Source organism: Dermacentor variabilis, chromosome 8 (assembly GCF_050947875.1).
Source record: "Dermacentor variabilis isolate Ectoservices chromosome 8, ASM5094787v1, whole genome shotgun sequence".
Lineage (NCBI taxonomy): Eukaryota > Metazoa > Arthropoda > Arachnida > Ixodida > Ixodidae > Dermacentor > Dermacentor variabilis.
The window spans coordinates 38,615,287-38,633,251 of NC_134575.1; the positions used below are offsets into that span (position 1 = coordinate 38,615,287).

The following is a 17,965-nucleotide window of genomic DNA, read 5'->3' on the forward strand; positions in this document are numbered from 1 at the left end:
GACCTCATTATATGAAGCCGGATCTGGCACAACAATACATTTCTTATACCCAATATTTGTTATAAGCATATATTTGCATATAATTGAAAGAATTTGTTTACTTAATTGTATTCGTGGTCGTTACAATGATATTTGCCTGTACAATGAAATTGAGTAACACATGCTAAAAGTAACATGAACACAAAAAGTAGTTTTTGTGTTAAATACTATATCTCGTGATTATACCCTTATCTCGTTTTCTTTTTCCTTTTTTTTTTCATAGAACTGATTTTTCAAATGTTACCTGTGACAGATGGAGCAATTCCACATCTCGGGGTGGCTCAAGGTGGACGTGCCACAACAAATCAGACTGTTCGCTAATTAACATATGTTAACTAATATATGAATTATTCATTCCAGTGCATATTTGACATATGCATTTAGCAGGAATCTCCAAGATACACAACACTTCCAAGATATCTGTCCCGAAGATGTGATAAATATATTGGCATTCTAGTTTCCTACCACAGTGTATGAGGAGGGCTTTTGGGAGCAAAGCTTTTTAACTAAATCAACAAAATTAATGTACTTTTACCAAGATTTTGTAATGAGTACTTTGATGCTATTGGTCTTGTCATGACTTACTGCCAAGCTTCTCTTGTGCATTCCAACTCAAGCCCAGAAAGTTTGTAACTGACAAGATAATTGACCAAGCTTGGCAAATTAGCTGATTCAACGCTAAATAAATAATTCAACATCATGACTTGTCATGGCAGTGTTTGCCTCATGAAGGCGATCCACGCCTGGAGAAGAATGGAATCTTACTATTTGACATAGGCAACCTGCTATAGTACTTCTTTTCGTCAAAGTATATTACTTGAGTTAGCACAAAAAACCCTGTTGCAATGGACCAATGGAAACACTTTTTGTCCTCATGATTCATTAAGCCTGGCATCAGTAATGCAGCATGTAAATGCCACAAGAGGTTACTTTAGGAAGCGAGTGCAAGTGAAAATTCTATTTGGGTAATCTTTACTCAAGCAGTTGACGATGCGCATTCACGTCTCCCTTACTGCCCCAGTCATGACTGAATCGATAAACAGCTCTTTACCTGCGGCGCCCAGTCCTAAAGTCTCGCCATACTCTTGATTGCTGGCCAATTTGTGGTTGCTCTCCCGTGCTGCCGTTTTGATCCTCTGTTCACGTACCTGCAACGTTGATAAACTGTCACCATTTGACGGCATCTTTGTGTGATTTCTTCAATAAGTACGATGCCGGTTTCATGTACGTTTTGCTACCGGTTTCTGATTAGGCACTCGGCAAAGAAGGGAGATCGATCGTATCTCGTGGCCCAGTATTTCTCTTTCGTGCTTTAATATGATGCCACATCAGAGTGACTAACACATGTACATGCCATAGCTAAACTGCATGGTGTATGATGGATACCATGGGGGAGCCTATATGTTCATGACTATCTTGACTGCCTTGACTATGTATGTTATGGAGACTTGAAACAATTCCTCCTCTATTCTCTCACACACAACGTTGAGGCAGGCATCGAACAAAAATTAACATTTTCAGGAGCTGTACGTCACCGATAAAGTGTTGCCGTACGACCAGCATAGCACAGTGATTGTTCGTGGTCATTCTCATGGCTATCTTCAAGTGTAGCGGCCTTGCCAATGTTTGCCATAGTACAGGCAGCTGAGACTAACCCGTTTAATCTAATCGGGAAGAATGAAGATAAGTGATTCAGATTGTAAGTGAGATGACATAATATTGCACTTAAGCTGTCAGCCAGAGCGACCCTAGACAATTTTCAAGCTTGCAATGTGCTCAGCGAACTCGGCAGAGTTGTTCCTCTGCTGAATCGCTGTTGCACAAGAACAGAATGACAAGACTTCGTCACTCCGTGATTTGCACTTGTAATGCCAAAAACACTTCACGAAAAAGCGATTCAAACAGTCAGAGCGACACCCTATTATCAAGATAACCTGCATAAGAAGTTCTTTGCAGGTTCCTTTCTTTTTTTCCATGGCTTCAATAGTCGGCCAATTATTAGATTAGTAGCAGTTAGACTGCTAAATCATTCTTTATTAGAAACGATTAAAACAGCAAGCAATTAGATTGCTAAACATGATTCCTCATTTCTTCACATGAATAGCCCATTAATACAATTATCCGTCCTCAACAAAATGACGTGTTTTTTGTGGCCAGTGTATTTTAGAGCGGCAACGGCATTCCCACGTCTAAAGAACAGGTCAATTTTTACAGGTGTGTTTCGTCTCTTCGGGAAGGATTCAAAACGCACTCACAGCAAACTCCATCTTCTGTGCTTTTTCGAGCTCCTCGAGTTGTTCCTCCAGATAGGCCAGGCATCGTATCTTGACTATGTACGCCGCGTAGACTTGGGACAATTCCTCCTCGATTCTCTCGTACTCGTCCATGAATGCAGGTCTTTCAAGACGCGCATACAAAGAAAGATAAAGGTGAAGAAAATGGGCTTATTCTGTCCACCCCATAAGAAGATTTGCATGTAAAAACAATTTTGCTTCTGGAGCTGTTTGCAGATACACCTCTCAAGATTTGGGGAAAGATCACGCTTGCCTCCTCCCAAGTTCCTTGCCACAAAAGCAGCGTCGTTCTCGTTAAACCGAGAAAGGCCAAACACTATTCTACACCAAGGAAAACTAAAGCAACTTTTCCACCCTTAGTTCTCGCCATAAAGAGTACATTCATGTAAAATAAATATGAAATTTTATTTCTTACAAATTAATCAGTATGGTAATTAATTAATCAGTAGTTGGTTCGCCAAGCTATCCACAACCGGAACTATTGCTTCAGCATCGCACAAACGCGGGTTTTGCATATGCTGCTTTTTGGGGTACCAAATGCAGCATATTAAAAATCATATGTTTAGCCGATTATGAAGCAATATACCACATTGCAGGAGCTACTACGCTATTTTCCCGCTGTCGGTGGCAGAACCGTTTTGTGAAATTAATTTTCCCACCTGCAAACGCGCTTTTTCCAGTAAAGGTGATCAGTGGCATAGCCAGTATTTCTTTTTTTTTTTTTCCAAGGGGGGTATGGGGGTCCATGCACCTGGTGGGCTGCCCCCTTGCTGCGCCACTGATAGTGATGCTTCAGATGCCTTGAAGCACTAACTGTCCTATCATTCAGCTTTACCGTGTCCCTCGCAGAATGGACATTAAGCGGCAGCGCAAAGAGCTGCATGTCAGACGGCAGCATCAGAGGGCGACTACCAAAAAAATGTGGTGATGGCAACGTGTCCCGTCTCGAACGGTCACCCAGAGAAAAACTGGCAGCACGCAGCTTACAACGATGCCCAGAAGTGGCCGCACAGCCAGAATGGTGGAACACGCAACCTACATCGGCAGAGCTTGTGCAGAATACAATACCCGAATGTGTGCCGACTACTGCGGAGACCATGACAGTACTAAGCCCTGATGTAGTTCAAAGTGTTTGAAGCGATCCGGGCAACGCAAAGGAACGGCACCGCATACAGTGGAGCGCTTGCAAAATCTCGGGTAGATGACGGGCAGTGGAAGACCAGACCCCTCGGATTCCCGAAGGGCATGGGAGCTACCTTGCACACCTTTGCTGTCTTTGATGCATAAGTTGCTCACATTTGCGTACAAACATATGTGAATTCTTTGTATTCGAGATGAATATGGCTGCTTAATATAGAGTTTCTCTGCAGGAAAACTTCTTGCTTGGATTCATAAATATTGTTTTATATGCTTCTAGCCTATGCACCCCATTTCTACTTCAATTATATTGAGCATGAAAAAAAAATTGTGTGCTTGTATTTAAAAGAATACAGTTAACCACAGAAGTATCATAGAAGGTGAGGCACACATGGTAGCACATAGAAGCTGTACGTTAACTTGCCGAGACCAACCTGACTGCCTGGAGTGTGGCAAGCCTCTTCTGGTTTCTCTCTAGTTCGGCTTTCTTTTTCTCGATCTTGGCTTCGAGGTTGGCTTCGTCGGATGCCACGGATTCAATCCGACGCTGGAGCTCAGTTGTTTGCTCCTGAACAGTGAGCAAAGGAGTAAAGGGAAAAGAGTAGAGGGAGTGGGGGTAAGAGAATGTTTAGTCACATAGTGCCCATTTAGTGTCCATTATGAACCTGTGACATTTTTATTTGCTACCGAGTTCCTAATGCAGTGCCGTCAGAGTTCCTTTCTTGCTAAAGCATGTGCATTCACATACTAGCACAGCCATTGTGGTTAGCAGATCCAAACACGTGAAACAGCACGAGTGGCTTGTTTCTGCAAGAGGTGCTCAACGGCCGTATGACCACTGATTATACTTCAACAGCGCGGCAGCTCCTGCTGATTTCCTAAATGCAGAGATGCAAGGAGAAATAGGAGAATGGTGTGGAGAAGTAAACAATAACTGTTGAGCCCCTTATGAGGTCTTGACAACCTCAGCTCATCACGAGTGATTGTCACCTGGGGTGCCTGCGATCGTCGGTCACTAGGGTGCCAGTATTGGGCCTACTAACTCTTGCCAACTCGGCTAATTTCTCGGCTTGCATGGATTGCGAGAAATCAGTGGCCGTCCCTGTGTATCTGGGCATCCATCCAAGAGCCCTTGGAATGAATTTTGAGTAGACTTTGACAATTCTTTTTTCGCTCTTTCGAGTACACGAGTACCACTTTCAGCTTGTCTCGTGCATGCACCGATTCGACGTGGCGCACATATATCGCCATATCAGTCACGACGGTCACGCCTGCAGCAAGCACAAAATGGGAGACGTTGCCAGTGGCTGGCATAGCGGACTCACGACTACAGCCTTGATGGCATCCTGGAGGCACTTTTCAATGTCCGTTATTTCCAGCTGCTTGGACAGAGTGGCACTTCGAATTTCCTGAGGGGAACAAAAACGAATGAAACAAATGGAGATGAAGGCCATGGTGCGAAGTCAAAATTGCGGCTGTTAAGGCTGCAGTCATTTCTTTAACCCTCTGACTCCCAAATTGTTTCGTAAAAAAAAGTGTAAACAAATTTAGTTATTTTTTTTATTATTCTGGCCAATCATTGCACATTATATTTGGGTTTGCTAAGTATATTACACATGTGGTTTATCTGTTCTATTCACCTGAAATATTAACAGAGGACATGCGCCCTGAAAGAGAGACTTTTCCTCGGCACACGTTTAAGGTGCGAATGTAACTATCTGACCATAGCATAACAAAAGTAACTGAAAGCATTGAGAAATGTGTTCAAATGCCGAAACTGAAATGCGAACTGAGTCAACAAGCGTGGCTCGTCTACGGCTGGCAAAGCAGAAGCAGCTGTGGCCTGGACAAGTGCATCTTGTCTTTGGCAATGTATGCAAAAAGACAAGATTAGTACGTGTCAGGCTTGGGCATCTAGGCTTAAGAGTGAGCATGAGTCTTTGGAAAACCAGAATCCACGATTGCCGTTACCAAAGTGGCATTCTCATAAAGTGCAGAGACATGATGTTCAATTGGTCGCCTGTGTTCCTTGCCTCCCATGAGCAAAACTAATAACATTCATGCAAGCTGGATTTTCACTTTCTGCCAGGTTTTCCCTTCCATTTCCCTTTAATGGACAAGCTTAGTCGCAGAGCGCAGCCCATATCTACGTGGTGCATTTCTCTCAGTTGAATCAAGCTATGAACTTTTGCTTTCACTGTTATCTCCTTCAGATGTACCTATCAATTCTGTCTGTCAGATGCAAGAACATCGACCTTTTTATGTCTAGCAAATACTTGGCAGGCACCTATCCACCTACTTTTAAAAAAATATTTCTTATGCAAAACACTGTCGAAAACAGCGATACAAGTGAACCCGCTATGTGACGACATTCTAACACCGAGAGCAAACACCCAGCCGTCTACCGTCAACTAATTTTACTGAAATACTTCACACATATTATTCAGACTTGCAGTACAGAACCAATCAGAAGCGTTTCAAGACACATGCGCCACATGTAAGTATCATTATTTTCATAGTGCTTTCGATGCACTATCTTGGCATGTCTAACTGCACAACAGCGCCCGAAGGGGTTATGCTGGATTATATCAGCACATAACCTATCGTAATCTCTGCCATCACGACAGCAGGTTACGCACCTTCAGTTCTGCTTCCTTGGCGAGCCGGTCATAAAGCACAGCACCCTGCTGTGTTATTTCAGAGGCCAGCTGTCGGGTCATCTTGAGGTCGGAAAACTGCAAATCGACAATATTGGTGCACGTGAGTTTTTATGTTGATCCGAATCTACGCGAAAAAGTACTGGTGCTGTAGAAATCAAAGCAAGTTTGCCCTGAATGCGGCCAGCTGCGCACCTTGGACGCAGCGTCATAGTTTTGGTAAGGCACAGCAACTGCCTCATCACCGCCACTCGACTCTTCATCCCCGGTCTTAGCCCGCATGGCATCGTACAACAGTGCAGTGATCTTTAGGAGCTCCTTCACGGCGTAGCCGTCTGCCATGTAGAGCTTGCGGGTGTTCAGTTTTAGGTGTGCTTTCGTGGCCTGCAAGCAAGATGGGAAATACATCAAAAATACTAAAAAGAAACTAAATGCCAAACAAAAGAACTTTTTTTGTTCATTTGCTCTTCAAGAACATGGCTCACCAGGCTGTTGGTGCAAATATAATAAGTGTTAGAAACTAGTGCTTGCCAAAGCGTGAGAGCTTTGTAGAGTTAAAGTTTCAATTGAAATATGTGACTTCTGCGTGGTTCAGCCTATGCATGCAGTTAACTAAGATAAAAACTGGCGAAAGAAATGCATACACAAGAAACAAGGAGCAGACGGAGATGATGCTGGACTGTGCAGCAGCTGTACTGTATTGTTGACATAAACCCGCAAGGTTGCAGCAAGTGCACATGCCAGCACAAAGTAACACTGTAACCACTGCGAGCTACACACATTACCACTCGGCCTTGTTCCTTGTGTTTCTTTCGCTGGTTTTTCATCTTAGTTGGCCATGTATCAACTTGCCCGGCCAGCACTTAGCCTTAAAGAATGCAGTTACCACATTGCCCTAGTCAACATCATATAGTGCCTTTCACGCATCAGTTAATTGGCACCAGCTGCCCTGATAAAATTTTGACGAGATGCTTGTTGCATGAATGAACGTACTTACGACAGCAGGGCTATGTTTTTTAACACATATATAGGCAGTTGGTTCTCAAGCTTTTCATACTGAGAGCAACACCAAATCACATAGCCTCTCGAACGAAGGAATCATATCCTGTGTGCCGTGTTGCATATGTTCACAGTGCCCTTAAGCCATCAATCATCTTGACCTGTGTTATCACATCCTGCATATGATATAGTACAACTATGTGTTGCATGCACGAGAATGCTCCTGCAGGAATCGGGTAAGGCTCCTCTCATCAAGTTCAAGTAAGCCACGAAACCGGCACGCATCCGTTGCCGTTCAGAATGTCATCTCCATTTCCATCACAGTGCAAGCGGCCTGTGTTGGCAGGTCTTACAGAACGCCGAAACATCCATAACACCATCTGGCCAGTGCTGCGGTGCCTGTGTACAGTACGTGCCATGTAAAATACTTCAGTGTCTGCACATCCTTGCAAGTTATGCGAGTTCAATTAATTACTTCGCAAAAATGTATACGTCTGTCCCGCTGAGTTCACTCATTCAATGGCATATATATTGCATTTTAGATGCGGTGCACTGAAGCTTCAGTTACAAGTGCACATCGCTCCCAAAACAAGGACATACGAAAGCTACAGCTGACTGGCTCTCGCCAATGCTGACCTATTCAATGAGTGGTGAAGTGCGACGTCGCCAACTGTGTAATGTATAGTTGAGAGCCTCACTGGATGTGGAGTTGAGTGCATGGTAGCGTTCTACCTTTGTGTATACTGTGACCAACTGCTTATCCCTGCGCAAGTTTATCCCCGCAGATTGAAGGGAGATGCTCAGGCGGAGAAACTGCCAGCACGCCTCTACAAGGTTAGATCCACTCACCGCCGACGTCCCCTCCATGGCAATAAAGGTAGTGCTGGTCACCATGGACGTATCCAGAGCAGCGGTAGTGTTAACATATTTAGATATATCCCTTCCAAATGCATTGTATGCATTGTGCGTGTGTATATATATATATATATATATATATATATATATATATATATATATATATATATATATATATATATATATATATATAAAGAACTTCAGGAATGCTACAAGGTCAATAGAACAAATATTTAATTTCAACAGTTTCGATCCGTGGACCGATCTTCATCAGAGTTAATGAAGATCGGTCCACATGCCGAAAGTGTTGAAATTAAATACCTGTTCTGTTTACCTTGTAGCCTCGCTGAAGTTATTTACGTTTGAAAGGTAGCCTGAAGAATTTCTCTCTCTCTCTCTCTCTCTCTCTCTCCCTCCCTCTCTCTCTCTCTCTCTCTCTCTCTCTCTCTATATATATATATATATATATATATATATATATATATATATATATAGAGAGAGAGAGAGAGAGAGAGAGAGAGAGAGATACGCAATTACGCAAAATACGCAATTACGGAAGCGGGCTTCTCCGCACAAAGACTCGCATTGTTGAGAAGCCTGATTTCAAGAATACGTAACACACGTCCAGACATTTGTCAAAACCTTGAAAAAAAAAAAAAAAAAACTTATCGAGTGAAAATAACCGAGCGACACTTGTTGAGCACGCGCATAGACGGATTAGTCGGATTTTTCCGTGCATGTGTTCGACCGGTTTAGCTAGGCTATACGCGGGCGTACATAAAGGGAGGGCCGGATTACCATTGTATGGGCGATAGATTTGATGAACACCACTCTGTCCTGCTCCGTGTCAATGTCGGGTGGCACTTCGATGTCGGGGTCGTACCTGCGCGACAGATAGCGCTCAGGAATGTGACATGTCGTGTAGCGCGCACGCATGCTTACCTGCTGATAAGCCAGCGCAGAATTTCAGCTACAAGGGGAAAATTTGGCGTCCGAAAATTTTCCAACGAAATCAACCTTGGGTAGCCAAGCGCCCTGGTCATCTCCGTGAAATCTGAAAATTCAATAAGTCGCTCGTGGTAGTAAATCATGATATGTAAGATGATCGAGGGTAGGACAGCGCATCAATTATCTTGCAACGACTTTCTTACTTCTGAGCTCTCGGTAAGACATTGTTATCTATGCACGCTGTATTCGAAACCAATTTTCACCAGGCTATAGTGCACTAGAATTGTAACTGAGCTGCTCAGTTTTACTTATTTTTTCACTGCACTTCGGCCTACAAATATCGCTTTCCCTCAATCGGCATATTCCCGCTGTTTGCATGCTGTCGCCATGGCAACGTGTTAAAAGATAAGAATTTAAAAATTAGCTTTTTTATCTTTTAGAACAATATCTTTGTTAGTTAAAAACAATAATATAGTAATAGTAGACAGTTACCAAAACTTTGGTGCCTTTATTTATGCCAGTTAAAGACAATCCAAGCCGAAAGCGTACGTAGCATGACGTAACGTACGCAGGCGCGCGCAGTTTGTTCGTGGAGCGATGCCTGTCGTTCGCATGTAGTTTGTGTGCGCTGTCGACGTTGTCGTTGAAGCATTGGTTTTATTAGTGTTTGTCAGCGCAGTCTTTCGTACCGGCACGCAAGCCCTCCGATCATGGCGAGTTCGTCCTCCAATGACGAATCCAACGTTACAACAGCAGAAACGTTCCTCCAGTCCGGCCGTGAAACGACGTCCGTTTCTTACCTCGCTAGGCTCGTCGCCGAGGCTTCACAGGTATAATAAATGTATAGTAACAGCACACCTGCTAAACTATGGAACGGGTCCATAGCCCCGGCCCGCTCGTCTCAGTGGTGCGCTGTTGGTTCATCGCAGGTGAAGGGGCAAGTGGAAGAACTTCAAGCTCGGCAGGAATTCGATTACCTGAGGCCCAGCCGAGTAGGTAAGTACGGAACGCCGCGCTGCTAGTTTCGCTTTACGTTAAGTTACGTTTACGTTAAGTTACGTTTACGTTAAGCCGGGTTTTGTCTTGACCAGTCGTTATACCAATGGCTCGCGCAACGTTCGTACCAGCGGCGAACGCCAGAACGCCGCCCTGCTGGCTCCGGTAGATCTGACAGCTGAGCCATGCTGAGCGCGATGGTGCGTTCACTTGGCTTCGGCGTTCTTCGCCAACGAACGCAATGCGCTTCTCTGGGAGCGTCTCTGTCATGCGTTTGCGCATGACAGCGCAAACAAAGAGAGAAAAAATATGGCGCAAACGCGCTTCGGGTGTCCGTACATAATTGCTTTCGCAATAACCGTTATGCTGATCCAACGCACATTTTAGAATCCACGTGAAGCAGGGCTTTCGTGATAGTGGTATAATTATAGTACATATGCTGTAAAACTTTTTCATCTTCTGCGACACGGAGTCTTTCGATATTTGCCGATGAATACCGAGAAGGACCGGCCAATTACGATTTTAGGAGTTCGGTTAATTGTGCCGGAAATGGGCAGAATTAATCGAGGAATGCGCCAAGGCATGGTCAAACTGGATTTGCGTTGTGTTTTACTGGACCATTCCCAAGTGCCCTCGTGGTTGCCCGGTGCAAAAGCTATGCGTAGGGGGGTTGATGTCTCTGACCGAGCAGATTTTCGTTTTTTGCCGGTCAGTCAGCGTTACGCGTACCTCTTGTCCCTCATTTCCCCCTGGCCCCTCTGTTTTTCCGGGAAATACGAAAGGCCTCACCCACTGCGGTGAAAGCGACTTGCATAACGTACCTTTGTGGACATACAAGTACGGCTCTCTATTCTTTCTGCATGTCCGTGTTCTGAATGTGGGCCAGCGAGGGCATGCTGCCAAGTGCGATGTTGTAGCTTTTATTCTCCGTCACGGCGGCTCTACTCTGATGTTGGTCGAATGGAAGAAGCCCTCTTGCACATCATAGAGCCTAAAGTTGTCAAAATTATTCCCGAACCCTCGACTACGGCGTCCATCATAACTCATTTCATGGTTCCAGGACGTCGAACCCTGCAATTTGATTTAACATCTCTTGTTTTGTATTGTACTCGTTGTGCTAGAATTGACAGACTTCACGTTCATTGTACATGTGACCTGTGTCACCAAGTCGCCCCCCAAGAAAAATGAAAATATCGGAGCACTTCTGCGGGGTGGTTCCACAATTGTTCCAGCCTGTAATCCTTTCTTGAAATCAATTCGTTACTGGATGATATGGATAAAATCGGACTGCCCTGTTATCGTACAGTCAGCAGGTGAATGTCACTCTCAATAGAAAGGCTCTCACCTCCTTTCCCTCAACTATACTCCGTTCCATACATAGCAGTCAATTCTGTGGAGGCTAGAGATACTTCTTGAGGTGGCTTGATTTGTACTTGAATTTACCGCAATTGTGCACAACTGTTTCTTTATATAGGCTCAGTATTGAATGAAACAAGTTCTAATCCTTAGAAAAAGACACGTATGCAGCTACTAATGCATTGGTTTAGATCATTTTTATTTTCATTCTTTTCGGGTGTTTTTTTATTTGCAGCCTCTCGCAAGTAGTCTCATGTGTATGCTCGCGCAAGCGAACGCTGTTGGTGCGCAGTGAAGTTTGGGCAGAACGCCCAGCGAAGCATAGATGGAACGCACGGAGTGATAACTTTTCTTGACTGAATCTCTTGCATAGCTTCCACAGCGTTGACTGCTATCTACGGAATGTAGTATGGCATCCGCAAATGTAGCGCCTTCCCTGCCTTCTCTTATACCAGAGCGTAGGGACTGCATCACGTTGCCGTGATGAGTTCCACCTGCCTTTTCTTTTTTTTCTCATTTGCCGTATGGTGCACTTTGAGTAGAGGCATTGAGCGTTCTGTATCGAATAGTTTGCCCTAGTCACATGCCATGGTCAGTTAGGTTGCAGGCAGTTTTTCATGCCTTGAGGCATTTCTCTCTAGAGACTTTGACTGTCTCACTGAAGGGGGGCCTCCCTCGAGAGGAAGAGGGCACACTGGCTTTTGTTTGAAATTTAAGCTGTTTTTGCGCTGGGCGTTGCTTTGATACTATGCAGACAGGATCGTGAGTGCATGAACTACGCACCGCGCTAGTCGGTTTGCAATGTCCAAACCAGATGCAGGGCGCTTTAAGAGAGAAACACAAGGTTGGTTTAGCCTGATATTTTTCTTACAAAACTCTACTTTTGTTAATTGTGTCCCGTGATGTCAGAGATTGGAGCAAGTGAAGGCAAAACTTAATTTCTTCAACTTCACGCTGAAACTTCAGCCCTCGGTACATTCATGTGACGTCTTGGATTTCAAAGCATTTTCTCATAACTGGACCATTGTGATTATGTAAAAGGTCTTGAAGCTTGCGGAGTTCATTTTTGGCCCTTTTAGAATACAGCATTGTCCGTCTTTCCCTGGTGACAAATAAACGGTGTGAGCAGGCACTGTCAATATTTATAGCATCACGGCGAGCTAGCGCGTGAACTTCGATGCGGCGCATCAGCTGTCTCTCTAGTGTTTCTTTCTAAATTTTTTTTCCTGGCTTGTCAAGCATCCTCTCTTGTAAAAAGTGGCTTTATTAGTACTCTTGAAGGGTAATTTACTAGTACAACTCCGTTCACATCTCTCTTTAGTCCAATGACAGACAAGCTTCAGCATTTTCATTGAAACACCACTGTGTTTCGGTTTCAGAAAAGCTTCGAGATGCGATGGATGCTTCCTTGCTCAAACTGACCACCTCAGAAGAGAAGGCCCGGAGACAGCTGGGAGAAGGCCAGAATGTAGTAGCCAGTAGGCAGTGGGCCAAGTGAGTCGACACTCTCTAAGCTCTGCATGCAATGTTCGAGAGCTGCGTGATCAGGGTTGCAGACACCACAGAGTTTCCTAAAAACATATTACTAGAGGGAACCCTGGAACTAGCGGTCCACGGGGGCTGCAAGTGTGATTATTCAGCCAGCACGGGAATGATGCGTACCGTAATGTGGATTTGCTTAAACTTCTTTCTTCCGGCTTCGAACAGCTTTGCGACTTTGCAAATCCATCACTTCCGACAACATATTGCCCGATAGATGCAACAGTTCGCAATGATTACATGTGCGTGCAGGTCCTGACGGCTTTGCCGTGTTTAGTGAAACTTGAGAAAGGCGAAGAGTTCTATATGATGTAATGAGAACATTTGAAGCTGCAAGCCCGTGAAGTATACAAATTCATCTACTAACTATCATTCCCATGGCAGCTGAACAATCGCAGTACAAGAGGTACCTCTGGTGATTATTTTAACAAACTCAATGGTGCACCTACCTTTTTCCTTCCAAGTAAGCAGTGCTGAAGAAACAACATTGCAAGGTTTCAAGAACAATTTGTTTGAGCAGCAATTATATGCCTGGAGTAAAAGTGTGGTTATGAATCAAAGCAAGGGGTGAATTAGCCTGCTTAATTAATTAATCATTAACCTACTGCACCAATGGTCACGGTAACATTGGTCCTGTTGTCCATCTCTGCAGCTACGTCCAGTGTGTAGCGAAGGCTATGGATCGCATCAGCCAATCGAAAAGGAGAACCGGAAGGGGGCTTCTCCATGGTCTGCCCAGTGATCGCCCTCTGCGTGATGATGCTGATGGAATGGAAGCATTCTGAAAATTCTATTCCCTGCATGCACAAATTAAGTTTCTCTCTTGAGTGCACCATTGGATCATTTCCTTCCATCTTTAATGCTGTTGAGAACAAACAGGTACAGAGGGGAAAAAATTGTGTTTCGGAGACGGCAGCCTCCCGGCTTGTCTGCATTAGACAGGCACGATAAGTGGATACTCGCTGACACCCATGTGCATCCACACTTGTCAGCACTCACTCATGTGCGCGCCCCGCCAATGTGAAAGGGACCACTTCATCTGTCTTGAAACAGCGATTCTCGAAACTGTGCAGGTCAGAACCTCACTTTCTGTTGCTTGTTATGTGGTTCACCTGTCATTGCTGACCTTTTCACCTGTTACATTGTTCGCTCGTAAGCTCACGCTACTTTTTCCCCCATTGAGAGCACACATGAGCAAAATTAACGGCTTTAAATGCAAATTCGGTGTTCTTCCTTTCACACTGGCATGCCGTGTACACACTCGCATCCACTCGCACTCGCTGAGAGTTGCTCACATTCGTGCCGATGTCCACTTGAACTCGGCGTCGCCGGTATTCATTGCTACTTACGTAAAGCGCCACTCGTTGCTCTTCGCAATTGTGCACGCTCAAACTCCCCAGTGCTCGTTCAAGCTCACGTCAACTTGCACCCTTTGCCACTCATCAGAAGCTGTGTCAGTGAAATGGGGCAAGTATGGCTTGGCGCACTCTTGCACGTAGGAGCAACTTCAGATGCAATGGCATTAACTGACTTAGTTCCTAGATAAATAGTGGCATCAACTCTGCATATGTGGCATGACTACATTACAGTGGCATCTCGTTGATACAATTCTGCATAATACGTTGTTTTTTTTTTTTCAGCATAATACGTTTCTTTTTCTTTTCGCAGCCAGCATCCCATAGCTGCAATGTATTTTCGTACTGTTACTGCGATCCCGTTTTCACCTGAAATTGGACAATACCACTGCAGAAGTGGGCTTTTACTGGTATTTCTAAAACTCGTAACTTTAGATTCCATTGCACTAGCTTAAATAACATTCCAACGACCTATGAACAACATGTTAAGACCCAGGCACACTGGTGGAAGAACGCAAATAGCGTGTTGCTGGTGGTAAAGTGATGCTGTGGCTGTGGGCCGCTGCTCAGTTGCGTGAGGGAACAGCAGCTTATTTTTTTTCTTAACTTCCAGAAGGACTTTCTTACAGAAATTGAAAAGGAGAAAGGTCAGCGCAAACTGACAAGCCATCTCAAAAGTGCGTTGGCTGCGGTTCGTGTGGCGTCGAGTGATGCTGCTCCGCATACCGTGTTATGCAGAGCGGTATCACTTGACTCTACGCGAACCTTTGCTATTGAGCTTGTCGCCAGTTGGGCCTATATTTATACTTTTTGGAGCTTGCTTTGGATAATACCATTTTGGACGGCGTGTTTTATTTCAGGTCGCCGTGAAGATCGTATCAGCGAGACTCCACTGTACAATATACTTAACTTAAAGAATCACAGGGGCAACCTTTTATTGACTTTTCTATTTCTATAAAGGTTTCTGTCCCTCTCTCTCTCTATTTGGTACTTTACCTAGTGCGAAAAAACAAACAAGAAATATTGCTGTCAAAAACAATAAAAGAAGGGTGCCTTGGTAGATGGTAGCATACTAGTGCTGCAGCAAATGCACAATTTGCTGTGTTTTTCTTTTTTTTAAACTCCTTTTCAGTATGGTAATCAGTGGATATTAAATTTAGTGAGCAGCTACATCTGAACGTTTTTTGGCAAGCATCTATGTATTGATTACTTCTGATTGTGAATTGTTTCCATGGCACGTACACAGCACCAGAGGGGGTCAGTAGCACGCACTTGTAAAGCCCGCTTGCAGTCTCTGGAACATGTAGTCAGCTATCGTTATTAATTCATGCCCGCCATCTCGCCTGAATTTTTCTTAGTTTACGAATTTCGACTGGTTCTGTGATTTTACGAATGTTCCTTCAAGTTCCATGAAAAATTGATTCTGTTCATTGAAAGGTCGTGATGGTTGATACATGTATGCATTCTTTTTGTTCAGCGAAACGTGTGGTCGCTCGTCTTCTCCGGGGCTCTCTCTGTGTTTGCGGGTTTGTTGCCTTGCAGTGTTGTGCTGTTGGCTTGCACGTGAGTCACTTCCTGAGAACGCCTGAAAAGCCTGTTTTGGGAAAGCAGCAAGCGGACGCTATTCAGCCAAAAAGGGAGCGGCAGGGGTTCTCACGCACTGCTTCTTGCGAGCACCATAAATTGCGCAGCGCTTCTCTAGCGGCATCTGGTGAAGGGAGTACTTAGGGAATGTTTGGGTCAGGGGCAAGGCGGCGAGGGTGGTTCGAGTGGCACCCACTTCCAGCGTGAGTTATGGAGCCCGGACACATGGTCCCGTGGCTGGGGGTGAGAATGTGCGCAGCTGAGTGGGCAGTACGGTCTGAGATTTGAGAGACAACAGACCAATCTGTGCCCAATCGGAGCGACGGACTGCCCCGAGGGCTTTGCGCAGCCACATTCATTAATGTGAATTTGCTTTTCTTGTTTGCTATATACTCAGCGTAACCGCTAAGGTCCGTCTAAATAATTTCAGTTCAAATTATTGACATCCACGATCTTGAGTCCCAGAATACCAAAGCACGAGAACAGTGCAGTGGTTTAGGCAAAGCCAACAACAATCTGAAACGCTAAGAAAGAAGAACCCGACGGAGAAAGAGAGAAGAAAAAAAGTTACTTTATTGAAGGTTGTGGCAGCACAAGATGACAAAAAAAATAATGCATTAAAAAAAAATTGCGACGATGCCTATGCCACCCTTTTATGGCAGCACATGAAAGAGAGCGGTTTGGATCAGAGAGCAAAGAAGTATAGACGATATTGTAATTGACATCAAGCATCCGTGATTGTACTTATACGCTTGTCCTTTGCTCTTACAGAGAATGCGAGTCCATGGCATCGCTTGTGCACAACTTCGTCAACTGGAAGCCTCGCCAGGGGGACATCAGGGGGGACGTGACCTGGAAAAGCTTTGACTTGGAGGAGTTACAAGTGAGAATCATTTATAATTTTGCAAAGGTAACAGGCTGGACTGGTTGGTCCCAATTGAAAGAACACATTTTTGCAGCTGAGCAATTACACATAGACAGGGATGTGTGCAATTTTTCTAATGTTGCTTTTTTGTCTTCGAAATCATCGAAAATGTGTTTCTATATGGTTGAAGTGCAAAACACGGGCCACACGGAAGAATACACAGATGGGGTGGGCGCTACTAGCATTGCTTCAACCATATTTCCAAATATGCTTCACCAAATTAATGTCCCAAAAGAACACTCTTCTGAATCCAACATTCAGTCAGTCTTGCGGATCTAAGATGCAGCTGACAGTACAGGGTTGTCACTAGCAAAGTCTCGTTGGTTTTCCCAGTGACCCGGTATTTCTGTTTGCAGGAGATGCAGAAGCGTTTGAGCAGTGCAGCAGACGCCATCGACGCAGACATCAAGGATTTGCAACTGCGCATCGGGCGTCTGTGAGAAGTTTGACTGAGTGTGTATAGCCTTCAGATGTTCTGTATTTTTAATAAAATTATTAGTTTCTTGTTAGCATTTACTAAAGTGTGTGGTACAGGACTGTCGTCTGTTTTTTCTGGCATTTCAAACCTGTGTGTCTTTGCTTGCAGGTGTGCTCTTGCTTTGTTGCAAAGCAAGAGTAAAATGTGCCAGTATGTTAATATCCTCTATCCAACACCTTGGTTTAGAAACAATGCATTTTATGTTCCATTGTTTGCGTCACCACTGGCTGGGACACTGCTGTGGCGGTGTTACTGTCGTGATCAGCCACTCAATCTCATGACATTAATGGATTGTTACAGTAGATAGAGTATATACTAATATATATCAGGCACCAAGGTTATGTCTAGAACACCTATTTGCTGTCTTCGCACAGATCAAGATGTCTATAGCTGCCCGTAGCTGTTTTGTGTTTGTGGTTTTGTGCTTGTAGGCTGGCATGAGGGATAAGAAAACTAATAAAAAATGATATGGCGTCATTACAAACTACAGCCACCAGCTGTCTTCGTCTTCGGCATTTTACGCGGCGTTGAGCTCAGTAAGCAGCTGACGTGAGCAACCAGTGCCACTGCGTAACCAGAGCAGCACAGAGCATACCCATGCATTAGCATGTGCAGACACAAATTGTACGCTGTCAGCTGTACTGAAACAAGGCAGCTGCAATAATGACAAGTTTTACTCAAGTAAGCATAGAAAACGGGAACTATACTGTCTCAAGATGCAGATGTTTTGCTGCAGAACAAAAGCGGGGGTAGCTGGGGAGATGAACATTTCCGGCAGCCAGTTGCAAAACTCTGATGAATGT

General features: G+C 44.5%; 2 protein-coding genes across 4 annotated transcripts in view; one reads left to right on the forward strand and one right to left on the reverse strand.

Annotated features, from left to right (window-relative positions):
* Positions 1-9,313, reverse strand: part of Cluap1 (clusterin associated protein 1) — a 13,036-nt gene extending 3,723 nt beyond the window's left edge. The window contains exons 1-9 of one of the 2 annotated variants that reach the window (XM_075701899.1): positions 9,133-9,313; positions 8,924-9,035; positions 8,780-8,864; positions 6,323-6,511; positions 6,110-6,205; positions 4,796-4,879; positions 3,905-4,038; positions 2,295-2,436; positions 1,091-1,187 (exon numbers count right to left, since the gene is read on the reverse strand). In XM_075701899.1, the coding sequence (XP_075558014.1) occupies positions 1,091-1,187; positions 2,295-2,436; positions 3,905-4,038; positions 4,796-4,879; positions 6,110-6,205; positions 6,323-6,511; positions 8,780-8,864; positions 8,924-9,035; positions 9,133-9,154 (961 nt within the window). In that variant the 5' untranslated portion in view covers positions 9,155-9,313. Of the gene's footprint in view, positions 1-1,090; positions 1,188-2,294; positions 2,437-3,904; positions 4,039-4,795; positions 4,880-6,109; positions 6,206-6,322; positions 6,512-8,779; positions 8,865-8,923 lie in introns of both variants that reach the window. The other variant, XM_075701898.1, reaches the window with a different exon arrangement.
* A 163-nt stretch (positions 9,314-9,476) lies between these two features.
* On the forward strand, positions 9,477-17,196 carry LOC142590064 (uncharacterized). Of its 2 annotated transcripts, none has more exons than XM_075701905.1 (5): positions 9,477-9,759; positions 9,835-9,925; positions 12,661-12,775; positions 16,531-16,642; positions 17,041-17,196. In XM_075701905.1, the coding sequence occupies exons 1-5, from the start codon at positions 9,640-9,642 to the stop codon at positions 17,122-17,124; spliced, it is 522 nt and encodes a 173-aa protein (XP_075558020.1). In that variant the 5' UTR covers positions 9,477-9,639; the 3' UTR covers positions 17,125-17,196. The 2 variants fall into 2 exon arrangements, with proteins under 2 accessions (XP_075558020.1, XP_075558022.1); XM_075701907.1 differs by having other exon boundaries at positions 9,481-9,759; positions 9,859-9,925.
* Positions 17,197-17,965: the final 769 nt, after the last annotated feature.